Source organism: Phyllobates terribilis, unplaced genomic scaffold (assembly GCF_046119375.1).
Source record: "Phyllobates terribilis strain yellow unplaced genomic scaffold, ASM4611937v1 Scaffold_1__5_contigs__length_1240528914, whole genome shotgun sequence".
Taxonomy (NCBI): domain Eukaryota; kingdom Metazoa; phylum Chordata; class Amphibia; order Anura; family Dendrobatidae; genus Phyllobates; species Phyllobates terribilis.
In genome coordinates, this window is record NW_027362761.1 from 945,672,656 (window position 1) to 945,684,715 (window position 12,060).

Sequence of the window (12,060 nt, forward strand, 5' to 3'; positions counted from 1 at the left end):
CCCCACTTATTGGCTACCTTCGAGGAGGCATTGAGGTGGGGAACCCTACCCCATTCAATGCAAGAGGCGGTTGTAGTAGTCATACCTAAGCCAGGTAAAGACCTTTTAACCCCTTCATGACAGGAGCATTTTCCTTTTTTGAGTTTTCGTTTTTTGTTCCCCTTCTTCCCAAAGCCATAGCCTTTTTATTTTTAGGTCAATATGGCCATGTGAGGGTTTATTTTTTGCGGGATGAGTTGTACTTTTAAGTGCCATTACTAGTTTTACCATATTGTGTACTGGAAAACGGGAAAAGAATTCCAAGTGCGGTGAAATTGAAAATAAAATGCAATTCCACAGTTGTTGGGGTTTTTTTTTTCTTTCCACGTTCACTGAATGCTAAAACTGACCTGCAATTATTATTCTCCAGGTCATTACGTGTTCGTAGACACCAAACATGTATAGGTTTTTCTTATTTAAGTGGTGAAAAAAAAATCCAAAGTTTGCTAAAAATAAAAAAAAAAAATGGCACCATTTTCCGAGACCCATAGCGTCTCTATTTTTCGGGATCTGGGGCGGGTGATGGCTTATTTTTTGCGAGCTGGGCTGACGTTTTTATTGATACCATTTTGGGGTAGATCCGATGTTTTGATCGCCCGTTATTGCATTTTATTGCAATGTTGCAGCAACAAAAAAAACGTAATACTGGCGTTTGGAATTTTTTTTCTCGTTACGCCATTTACCGATCGGATTAATTCTTTTTTTATATTGATAGATCGGTCGATTCTGAACGCGGTGATACCAAATATGTGTATGTGGGGTTTATTTTTTATTATTTTATTTTGAATGGGGCGAAAGGGGGATGATTTAAACTCCATAGGAGACTAGAAGCAGCAACTGTCCGATCGCCTCTGCTACATAGAGGAGATGAGCAGATCACCTCTATGTAGCAGAAATGCTCCTGTGCTATGAGCGCCGACCACTAGGTGGCGCTCATAGCAATCTTTACATGACAACTACTGGGGTCTGCTGCAGACCCAGGGTTGTCATGCCCACCCATCAGTGACCCGCGATCACGTGACGGGGTCACCGATGGGCGGGGTAAGTGACACACTTCCGGCGCGGCGTTGTTAAATGCCGCTGTCAGAGATTGACAGCGGCATTTAACTAGTTAACAGCTGCGGGTGGATTGCGATTCCACCCGCGGCTGTTGCGGGCACATGTCAGCTGTAATAATCAGCTGACATGTGCCCGGTTCAGTGCAGGCTCAGCGCCGGAGCCCCCGCTGAACCGGCCTTTCCGACATGGTGCGTACTATTACTGACCACATCGGAAAGGGGTTAATCCCTGACTCATACAGGCCCATATTTTTATTGTCAACTGATTTTAAAATTATTGCGAAGTTTCTGCCGTCTAGATTGAATACAGTAATTTCTAGTTATCCATACTGACCAGTCAGGCTTCATGCCTGCTAGATCCACATCTGTTAATATCCGGAGATTGTTTCTTAATCTTCAATTGCCGGTGGATGGTGATGGGGAAAGGGCTGTATGTTCTCTGGACGCCGCTAAGGCGTTAGATTCTGTTGAGTGGGAATATTTATGGGTGGTGTTGGAAAAGTTTGGTATAGGACCTAGTTTTATATTCATGGGTTAAATTGCAGTATGGTAGGCCGATGGCTACAATACGGGTAAATGGACACCTCTCCCCGGCTTTTGGACTGAGTAGAGGTACAAGGCAGGAGTGCCTGTTGTCCCCCCTGCTCTTTGCACTGGCCATTGAACCCCATGCATCAGTTATCAGGGAGCATACAGGAATAGTTGGGTTTCGTAGAGGGAATAGTGAAGATTAGGTCGCGTTATACGCTGATGACACTTTATTATTTCTGGTTAAAGCTTCTGAGTCCCTTCCTATAGCAATGGAAACGATAGAAACATTAGGAAAATACTCTGGTCTGAAGATAAACTGGAGCAAATCAGTCATACTTCCATTGGATAATACAGATGAGAATGCTTCCCACTACATTAACTCGGGTTTACAAGTGGTATCGGAGTTTAAATATTTAGGCATCAATATATCAGCAAAAATAAATGATTATGAGAAGTTGAATCTTGATCTAGTCTTAATTAAATTTAGAGGTAAACTAGGCACCTGGTCTAAGTTAACGTTGTCGGTTGTGGGCCGTGCTAACCTGGTCAAAATGATCTGGATGCCACAATTGCTCTATGTTCTACACAACTCCAAAATATGGATAAATCAGAGGTTTTTCTTTAAAGGGGTTGTCCACTACTATTTAAAATATGCTAAAGCGTTTTTATGATGAAAAGCAGTTTATTTGTAATTACCTCCCTCTTCTGCCTGTGAGCGGCGCTATCACTGGCCACTCACAGGCAGCACGTGACCCCCGGCTGCAGCCGGCTCTAACATCCGCTGAAGTTACGACAAGTCCAGGCTGCAGCCGAGTGTCTCTCTCTTCCGCGTTCCACAAGGCTCCGTCCTGGGACCTGTATTGTTCAACATCTTTATCAATGATTTAGATGAAGGAATTGAGGGTAAACTGATTAAATTTGCTGATGACACAAAGCTAGGAGGGATAGCTAATACTAGAGAAGAGAGAGAGCGGATTCAAAAAGACCTAAATAAACTGGAGCAGTGGGCAGCAACCAACAGAATGGTTTTTAACAGGGAAAAATGCAAAGTACTACATCTGGGCAATAAAAATGAAAAAAGCATATACAGAATGGGAGGAATAGAGCTAAGCAACAGTACATGTGAAAAAGACTTAGGTATACTAATAGATCATAGACTGAACATGAGTCAACAGTGTGATGCAGCAGCAAAAAAGGCAAATACAATTCTGGGATGTATTAACAGAAGCATACAGTCTAGATCACGTGAAGTCATTATCGGTCTTTACTCCTCTTTGGTCAGACCTCATCTGGAATACTGTGTACAGTTTTGGGCACCACATTTTAAAAAAGACATAGACAAACTGGAGCAAGTTCAGAGAAGAGCGACCAGAATGGTGACTGGTCTGCAAACCATGTCCTATGAGGAACGGTTGCAGGATTTGGGAATGTTTAGCTTGCAAAAAAGAAGACTGAGAGGAGACTTAATAGCTGTCTACAAATATGTCAAGGGCTGTCACATTGTAGAAGGATCATCTTTATTCTCATTTGCACAAGGAAAGACTAGAAGCAATGGGATGAAACTAAATGGGAGGAGACACAGATTAGATATTAGAAAAAACTTTTTGACAGTTAGGGTGATTAATGAGTGGAACAGGCTGCCACGAGAGGTGGTGAGTTCCCCTTCAATGGACGTCTTCAAACAGAGGCTGGACAGACATCTGTCTGAGATGATCTAGTGAATCCTGCTTTGAGCAGGGGGTTGGACCAGATGACCCAGGAGGTCCCTTCCAACTCTACCATTCTATGATTCTATGAGGCTGCTGGGTTGTGGGTGGGGTTACCCTGCGCGTCATACCCAGCATCCACGGCGCACTCTCCCTCTCCCCATTCATTGGGAAAGCGCGCGCTGGGTGTGACGCGGTGGGGTAACTCCGTCCACAACCCAGCAGCCACCGTGGGGACCCCAGCGCTGAGTCACGCCTCAATAGACGGGACGTCAGCGTGGGGTCACTTGCTGCCTGTGAGTGGCCAGTGATAGCACCGCTCACAGGCAAAAAAGGCAGAGGGAGGTAATTATAAAGAAGTTGCCTTTTTTATTTTAAATAGTAGTATACACCCCTTTAAAGTCAGTCACGAGTTTATAAAATTAATATGGGGTAAACAGACTCCAAGAATTAAACTGGAAACATTACAAAGAAACAAAACAATGGGAGGGCTTGCGGTTCCTAACCCATGGGTATATTATGTGGCATCTCAGCTTCAACATATTCGGGGATGGGACGGCCCTGGGGGAGGGGGAGCTCAGCATATGTTTCTACAGCATTATTTCCAATCAGATAAACTCTATGAAGTATTGGAGGCGCATAAGTTTGGGACACTTGGAGGCAAAATACCGACTATGCTGTTATGTCACAAACTTTGGGGGACGGTGAAAAAATTACAAGGAATAGAAGGTGTTTCACAATTTACTTCATTATGGAACACTCCATGGCTTCCAAATCTATACCAACTGGTGGGATTTGGCTCCTGGAGCGCCAAGGGTTTAAACAGACTTAATCAAGTGCTGATAGGTGATGTAATTAAGGAACAAAACGAATATGGGTTACCTCACACTGAATTCTATAAATACTTATAATTTAGGCACGCATATCGGGCGGAAGGCGTTGTTCTGGAAGGGGGTATACCCCGAAACTCAATAATACAGAGAATAACTAATCTACACAGTTCTCGTGGACTGATCTCATTACTTTATAACTTTCTCTTAGACATTATATTGACATTGACAAACCAGCCAATGCGATCAAAAGAGAAATGGAACAGTGTAACGGTACCCATAGAGGAAAATCACTGGTCAGATATACTGGAAAGAGTTCCACAGCTGTCTTTAAGTGAATCCCATAGACTGTCCCATATACAGTATATGTGATACACCAGGTATACAAACCACGTCAATTCTTATTTAACATAGGATTTCGTTCAAGTCCCCATTGTCCTAGATGCAAAATTAACATAGCAGATATGCTTCATATGATGGGGAACTGTCCTAACTTGGTGTCCTTTTGGAAGAATGTTGTAGCAATGATTAACAGGGTTTATTCAATTGATGTAGAGTTTTCACCATTAGTATGTATACTGGGATATGTTGAAGATCTGACTATTGATGAGTACGGCAAAATTGCGGCGGCACGTATGTTATATATGGCAAGAAAATTGATAGCCCAAAAATGGATAGCAGATCAGGAGCCTATGATATCAGAATTTATTGATAAAGTTAACTGGCTAGTATATTTGGAAAAAGGCATATACCTAAAAAGAGATGCTATCTCTAATTTGACAAGATATGGGGTCTATGGATTGATGGCTCTGGTTTGACATCTAGGGAACTGAGGAGATTTCGCCTCGGCTTGCTTTGCGTTACATTTATATGATGCCTCAAATTAAACTTCTTTGAAAATTACTAAAAATGTTATTAGTACTTCCACAAGTTATATGTAATTGGATTGACTAATGTTACTATGTTCAAATATTTGTTCATCTAATTATGTTGGTTTTGCAGAGCCAAGATGTATAAATAACTCATATTTAATGCTTCTTAAGATTGGGGGGGTGGAGAACTGTATTTCTTCAATGTTTGTCTGGTTGTTGTTGGTTTTTCCTTTAATAAAAAACATTTGATTTTAAAAAAATGTTCCTAATAAAAGCTTCAACTCCATTCACAAAAAAGCAAGTCCCCACTCGGGTCCATTATCTGTTAACAGAAATACAGGGGGGCTTCCATGTTACTGGTAACACAAAGGCTCTGGACTCTGGAAAATCACTATGACTCCTCTCCCACCAAAAGAAATTCAGCAGATTCTGCGCTCCCAAATCCAAATGCCCCACAGTGTGCCTAAAGCACATTTAGCGTCCACATTTCTGGCACCTCTGTAGTGATGAGAGACCGCCTAATTTATGGGGTATGTGTTTCCGGAAGCATGAGCTGGGTATTTCAATGTACTGGACACTACAATGGCAGATTTGCAGTTTTCACTCAGCAAAGTCCATTGCTGCTTCTTTCTGGAAAACACCCATGGAATTAAAATCGTCCCTACACCAATAAATAAATTCCCAGAAGGGTGTAATTTCCAAAATGGGGTCACTTGAGGGGGGATTCTGGCACTTAGGGGCTTTGTAGATGGAGTCAGCAAACTGTTCTACAGAAAAAAAAATTCTCAGAGAGTCAAATAACGCTCTGTCCCTCCGGAGTCTCACCACGTGGCTAAGCAGTACTGTTCAGACACATATGGGGTATTTCCACATTCAGTAGAAATTGTGTGACAAACTTTGGTGCCATTTTTACCCATTTTCCCATATAAAAATGTGAAATCTGGGGCTAAAACTAAATTTTTGTGGTAAAAATTTAATTTTTTTTTCTTTACCGCCCAATTGTATAAAATTCTGTGAGGCACCTGTTGTGTCAATATGATAACTGCAGCCCTAGATAAATTCATTGAGAGGTATATAATTTGCAAAATGGGGTTACTTATTTTGCAAACCATTCCAGCAAAATCTGCACTACAATATGGCGCTCCTTCTCAACTGAGCTTTGCATTGTGCCTCAAAAGTACCGTATTTTTCTAACTATAAGACACCCCGGACCATAAGACACGCCACAAATTTGGGGGTGGAAAATAGGAAAAAAAAGATTTTTATGATGAGGGTCCATCTTATAGTCCGAATTTAAGGTATCTTACCTGGGGGGCAGCGGCGGCGGAGCAGGGTCACAGGAGGAAAGGTCCCTTCTTCAGTAAGCCGGCGGCAGTGGAGCAGGGTCATGGGAGGCATGGTCTTTTCCTCGGGACGCCAGCAGCAGAAGTGGGGCAATGCTGCGGGCTCTGGGTGGGAGGAGTGGGTGTCCCAGTGGTGGCCCGGTGTCAGCGGTGAGGCAGAACAGAATGTTTTGCGTGGAGCATGGTCCCTTCCTCAGGAAGCCGGCGGCAGTGGAGCAGGGTCACGGGAGGCATGGTCTCATCCTCAGGAAGCCGGCGGCAGAAGTGGGGCAATGTTGCGGGCCCTGGGTGGGAGGAAGGGATGTCCCAGCGGTGCAATGCTGCGGACCCAGTTCTACCATCGCTGCAACCCAACGGTAAGCCTGCATTCGGACTATCAGACGCACCCCCCATTTTCCTCCCAAATTTTTTTTGGGGAAAAAGTGAGTCTTACAGATTTTCAAATCTTTCGTCAAAATTCCGATAAACAAATAAACACAAAAAATATCGACCTAAATTTACCACTAACATAAAGTAGAATATATCACGAAACAACAATCTCAGAATCACTTTCATACCTTGAAATGTTCTAAAGTTATTACCACATAAAGTGACAGTGTTCAGAATTGTAAAATTTGGCCTGAGCAGGAAGGTGAAAACCGGCTCGGGGGTGAAGGGATTAAAGCAGGTGTTGAAAATATCCATCGTTCGCATCCAAGCACGTCTGCATGCACTGTTCCATATTGTTGAATGTATTACGCAGAATGTCTGGGGTCATAGCCTGAATTTCTCGCTGTATGTTCTCTCGGAGTACCTGTAATGTTCGTGGCTTGTTACTGTACTGAAAACACGTTCCTCCAATCTGTATCTGTACATTGTTAGCAAATGAAGACGGAATTCAGCAGGAATGAAATGCAAGCACCACACAAATTACCGTTGCGCAGAAAGGTGTGTAGTAAGTCTATCTCGTAGTGGAGACAATCGGCGGGGCGACAGGTCTTGAGACCACTTGGCTCGTGGATGTTTCTCGCCACTGTGGTTCATTGCACTCTCACTTCTCATGAGCCAAAGTATGTACAGTCCAAATTTCAGTACGATTGACCATCTCTTAAAAGTTACAGCAACTTTTCTGGGTACAGTAGCGAGTGAATCACCCTGTATAAAAAATAGCACCACTCCTGTCCAAGGGCTGTGTCGGCTATTGCAGTTAATCCCTATGTGGCACAGAGCTGCAGAGACTTTTTCTAAGGCCACATTCACACGTTCAGTATTTGGTCAATATTTCACATCAGTATGTGTAAGCCAAAACCAGGAGTAGAACAATCAGAGGAAAAGTCACCACTTCTGTATTTTTCACCCACTCCAGACTTTGGCTTACAAATACTGATGTAAAATACTGACTAAATACTGAACGTGTGAACGTGGCCTAATCCCTACAATCCCTCTAATCTAAATGATTGGAGGAAGCAGAGCTGTAAACGTTAGGTCACTTAGTTGTTATGCACAGGAGTGGGAAGTTCCCATTGGCAGATATAACTAGAAGCAGATTTATCCAGCAGAAATTTTACATTTCCCAGCCTCGCTTTCTTCCAGTGCCTGCTATTATGGGGCGGGCAAGAAATCCCTATAACTATCCCTATACACATTCAATAATCATTGAGTCCCACAAAATAGGAGGGAAAGATTTGAGGTATTTTCAATTTTCAGCAAATCACCACATAATACAACAATCATCCACCAATAACTCTGGAAACACGTCCTGGAAGTGATGGAAAATATGATATTAATTATCTGAATGCTCTTTCTTAGAACTTGGAAAATGTGATATAAACGGATTTAACAAATGCAACTCACACACCAGATTGAGATCGCTGGAATGAGACAGAAGTTTGATGTATGCGCCCCCACAATCAATGCCATCCTGAAAATTCACCTCATACCTGAAGGAAAATATAAAGAAACAGGCAGGTGAGATGCAGGAAAAAAATCCTATACAGCAGTGATCCAGCGGCTCAGTAAAAGGGGCTGCTTGTGGTCATACCTGTCACATAGGGATGCTGTGGACCCATGCTAAAAATAAATTTAAAGCAAGGCTCAATACTTACCAGAAATGCATTCATTTACATACCTTACCCCCCATACCTTACTATGCAATCTCCATCAGTCCCGTAGACAATAAATGAAGCATGAGTGAATATCAGGGTCCGTGCCCACGATGTGTTTTTCAAGCGTTTATGCTGCGGAATTTTTGCAGCGTAAACGCTTGGTAAACCTTCCCCCATGGTCTCCAATGCAATTCCGCACTTTCAATGCCCATGCTGCGGATTTTTCCGCAGCATTTTTGATGCGCTTAAAAATCCGCAGCATGTCCATTAATTTTGCGTTTACGGATGCGGAATTGCTATCTCCAATGCATTAGAAAACGCATGGCAATTCTGCATGTGCAAAACACGCGAAAAACGCGTGTCAAATTCCGCAAGCGTTTTTCTGGGCAAGGACATGCAGAAATGAAGCAGAAATTTTCAGCTTCATTTCTGCATCGTGGGCACGTAGCCTCAATCCATTCACATGGGGAACATGGGATTCTTGTACTTGTGATCAGTGGAGGGTTCATCGGTGAGAACCACAGCCCTCATACATTTATCACTCATAATGTAGATAGGTGATGAATGTTGTTCTTGAGCCAGCTCCTTTAAAAGAGAGGCGCCATGTGCCTGAAAACAAAGCTTGGGAAAAGATTTCTGTACAAATTTTCTTGCCTCCAAGACACTTCTATGCTTATCTACATGTTTCTCTATGGATGGATAGAAACTAAGTACTGCCCTAACTGTCCATAGGTTGTGTCTGATATTGAGGTTCGGCTCCAATTACATGAACGTAGCTTAGCTGCAATACCACATACAACCTGCGGACAGGTGTGGCACTGTTTTTGAAAGATGTTTTTTCTAATCCTGAACAAGCACATTAAAAATTATCTGTACAATAAAATACCCCAACTGGTGTCTTTCCAGTTGTAGCTAACAGGGTATTTTGAGAGTTGTGGTACTATAGGAGCTTTGAAGTCACAGGTTGGAGACTACTGTTGTACATGTTACATGGCTGTTTTGTTTCAGTTTGGACCATAGGGAGTCTGTCAGCACAAAAGCACGTTCCTAGCCAAGCACAGGCGCTCAGTGCACCCTTGGTGTGGCAAAATAGTTCAGCGCATCTTCCCATCTACTTGTTTTCCATCTATCTCTGTCCTTCCCTGCCTCCTATAAAAAGCAGAACTGTCAATCACAGAAAAGGGAGTGGGAATAAATGCAAAACAAATAGGTGGGAAGATGCACTGAATTGTTTGTTCACTCCAAGCGCAGAGGGGTAACGACCGTAGTCGCAGAGGTCACGACAGCGACCGGGCCTGTGCAGGTGGGGGCCTGCTGACGCCAGCACAAACTTCAACTGGATGTGCATCCTCCCACTGAAGTCAGCTGCCGGCTTCAGAAGAGGATGCTAAGCGATGGGGGGAGAGGAGGGAAGGTGAGTATAATTGATTATTTTTTTCTATACATTAGAGAACAGCAGCAGACCGGGGACATATACCAGGATGAGCCTAGGATGGGGAATATATATACCAGGATGGAAGATATATATATATCAGGATGGGGCCCAGGATGGAGAATATATATATGCCAGAATGGGGCCCAGGATAACGGACATATATACCAGGATGAGGGATATATATACAAGGATGGAGCCAGGAAGGGGAACATATACAGTGGGGAAAATAAATATTTGATACACTGCCGATTTTGCTACCTACAAAGAATGGAGAGGTCTGTAACTTTTATCATTATGTACACTTCAACTGTGAGAGACGGAATCTAAAAATAAAAAAACAGAAAATCACATTGTATGATTTTTAAATAGTTAATTGCATTTTATTGCATGAAATAAGTATTTGATCACCTACCAACCAGCAAGAATTCTGGCTCTCACAGACCTGTTAGTTTTTAAGAAGCCCTTCTACTCTGCACTCATTACCTGTATTAATTGCACCTGTTTGAACTCATTACCTGTGTAAAGACACCTGTCCACACAATCAATCACACTCCAACCTCTCCACCATGGCCAAGACTAAAGAGGTGTCTAAGGTTATCAGGGATAAAATTCTAGACCTGCACAAGGCTGGGATGGGCTACAGGACAATAGGCAAGCAGCTTGTTGAGAATCCAACAACTGTTGGAGCAATTATTAGAAAATGGAAGAAACACAAGATGACTGTCAATCTTCCTCGGTCTGGGGCTCCATGCAAGATCTCACCTCGAGGGGTAAGGATGATTCTGAGAAAGGTCGAGAATCAGTCCAGAACTACACAGGAGGACCTGGTCAATGACCTGAAGAGAGCTGGGACCACAGTCTCAAACATTACCGCTAGTAAGACACTACGCCGTCATGGATTAAAATCCTGCAGGGCACACAAGGTCCCCCTGCTCACACCAGCACATGTTCAGGCCCATTTGAAGTTCACCAATGACCATCTGAATGATCCAGAGGAGGCATGGGAGAAGGTCATGTGGTCAAATGAGACCAAAATAGAACTTTTTGGTATCAACTCCACTCGCTGTGTTTGGAGGAAGAAGAAAGAGGAGTATAACCCCAAGAACACCATCCCAACGTGAAGCATGGTGGGGGGAAACATCATACTTTGAGAGTGCTTTTCTGCAAAGGGGACAGGACGACTGCACCGTATTGAAGGGATGATTGAAGGGATCATGTTAAGCGAGATTTAAGCATTTCAAGGTCCTGGAGTAGCCTAGCCAGTCTCCAGACCTGAACCCAATAGAAAATCTTTGGAGGGAGCCGAAATTCAATGTTGCCCAGAGACAACCCTGAAACCTGAAAGATCTGGAGAAGATCTTTATGGAGGAGTGGGACAAAATCCCTGCTGCAGTGTGTGTACAAAATTGGTTAAGAACTACAGGAAATGTCTGACCTCTGTAATTGCAAACAAAGGTTTCTGCACCAAATATTAAGTTCTGTTTTTCTATTGGATCAAATACTTATTTCATGCAATAAAATGTAAATTAAATTAATTAAGTAAAAATCATACAATGTGATTTTCTGTCTCTCACAGTTGAAGTGTACCTACGATAAAAGTTACAGACCTCTCCATTCTTTAGGTGGGAAAACTTGCAAAATCGGCAATGTATCAAATACTTATTTTCCCCACTGTATACAAAGATAGAGGACATATATGCACAGTTGAAACCAGAAGTTTACAGTGGGTACGGAAAGTATTCAGACCCCTTTACATTTTTCACTCTTTGTTTCATTGCAGCCATTTGGTAAATTCTAGAAAGTTGTTTTTTTTTCTCATTAAAGTACACTCTGCACCCCATTTGGACTGAAAAAAAAAACAGAAATGTACAAATTTTTGCAAATTTATTAAAAAAGAAAAACTGAAATATCACACGGTCATAAGTATTCACACCCTTTGCTCAGACACTCATATTTAAATCTCATGCTGTCCATTTCCTTGTGATCCTCCTTGATGGTCCTACTCCTTCATTGGAGTCCAGCTGTATTTAACCTTCGCCCGGCTGAGTAGGTACAATTGTAACTATTCCGTTTTAAAATTGCAATAACTTTTTTTCGAAAAGCCGTAGAGGGCTGAAATTTCGTGACATCTCTGCAGTTTTGGTCCAGAATATATTGGCCAA

The 12,060-nt window shown here is 42.6% G+C and overlaps 1 protein-coding gene across 3 annotated transcripts in view; it reads right to left on the reverse strand.

Moving 5' to 3' along the window:
* The window catches only part of CLGN (calmegin), a 123,454-nt gene that overhangs the window by 33,826 nt on the left and 77,568 nt on the right, over positions 1-12,060 (reverse strand). For 2 of the 3 annotated variants that reach the window (XM_073642022.1, XM_073642013.1), the window contains exon 6: positions 8,217-8,298. The exons of the other annotated variant lie outside the window; for it this stretch is intronic. In XM_073642022.1, coding sequence (XP_073498123.1) covers positions 8,217-8,298 — 82 coding nt within the window. The remainder of the gene's footprint in view (positions 1-8,216; positions 8,299-12,060) is intronic. 3 annotated transcript variants of the gene reach the window in all.